We start from the raw sequence: 1039 nt of genomic DNA, 5'->3' as shown, positions 1-1039 counted from the left end.
AACTTAACTCAATTAATATTGTTATTTTCTAATAATAAAATTTATATAGGTTGATAAGATATATAGTTTGCTGTGTCTTCAGAAAACATATCGCTTGTTTTTTGTGTATAAGTTAAAGACGAATCCATGGTATTCATGCTATTTGTTCTGCCACCAACGAGCCTACGAATCCAGGAACCTATGGGTGTGTACTTGTATGTAAAAAATTAAAGTATAGACATGTAACACATTTACTTATTATTGTTGTGCATGTAAAGCAAGTTATTTACAAGTTCGTTCTATAATGATATATGTTTACAAAATATATACATACTCTATATAACATAGTGCCAGTTAATAAAACATTAGCTGCGCCAAGAATTGAATGCGTAACTTTTGTTCCAATTCCGGAATTTCCATTATCTAACTGGCTATCAAGATCATCTCTACTTCTTGCAGCTTCTCGTCGGAATTCTGGAGTATCATAAGATTGCTCAAGATTACTCGCAGCATATTGTTTCTGTTGCATTTTATCGTGACAATGTAATGCAGACAACCGCCATTTAGGATTATAAGGCTTTAATTTATTATAGAAATCTGGACAATTCCTTGTTCTTTTTGAACACTCTTCTTCAAAGTATTCATATAATTCTTCCTTTTTTAATGTATTCATAATATTCGCATTTAACATCACCTTCTTCAGCCTTAGAAAAAGATAATCATAATTAACATAATAATCGTATAATTCCTTTCCTTTTTTCCAGTCATCCTGTTTTGGTATATTAAAATCAGGTTTACATTTTTTTATGTGAGAATTACATGATGCGTCATCAACAAATCCATTCCATATCATATGAAGTATACCAAAAGCTTGAGTAATTGTATTACGTTTAGACATAAAAATTGTATCCAATTTACTGTATACCCAATAATTTAATAGAATACAGTCATCATATGGAAGTTCCTCAACATCCTTTGTTGTATTTTTATTTTTTAAATATTTTACAAGCTTTGCACATAGATTTTTAAGAAATATAATATTTACATTATCCTTAAATAG

The 1039-nt window shown here is 29.1% G+C and overlaps 1 protein-coding gene across 1 annotated transcript; it reads right to left on the bottom strand.

The window, feature by feature from the left end:
• Positions 1–41: 41 nt before the first annotated feature.
• Positions 42–988, bottom strand: PCYB_008060 (CYIR protein; the record flags this gene model as incomplete). Its single annotated transcript, XM_004228227.1, has 2 exons — positions 42–191; positions 314–988. Coding segments are annotated over 2 exons (825 nt in total), but the record flags the coding sequence as incomplete, so codon positions are not given.
• Positions 989–1039: the final 51 nt, after the last annotated feature.

Source organism: Plasmodium cynomolgi (assembly GCF_000321355.1).
Source record: "Plasmodium cynomolgi strain B DNA, scaffold: 1558, whole genome shotgun sequence".
NCBI lineage: Eukaryota > Apicomplexa > Aconoidasida > Haemosporida > Plasmodiidae > Plasmodium > Plasmodium cynomolgi.
Note: the sequence above shows the minus strand (reverse complement) of the source record. Positions and strands in the feature narration are given on the sequence as shown.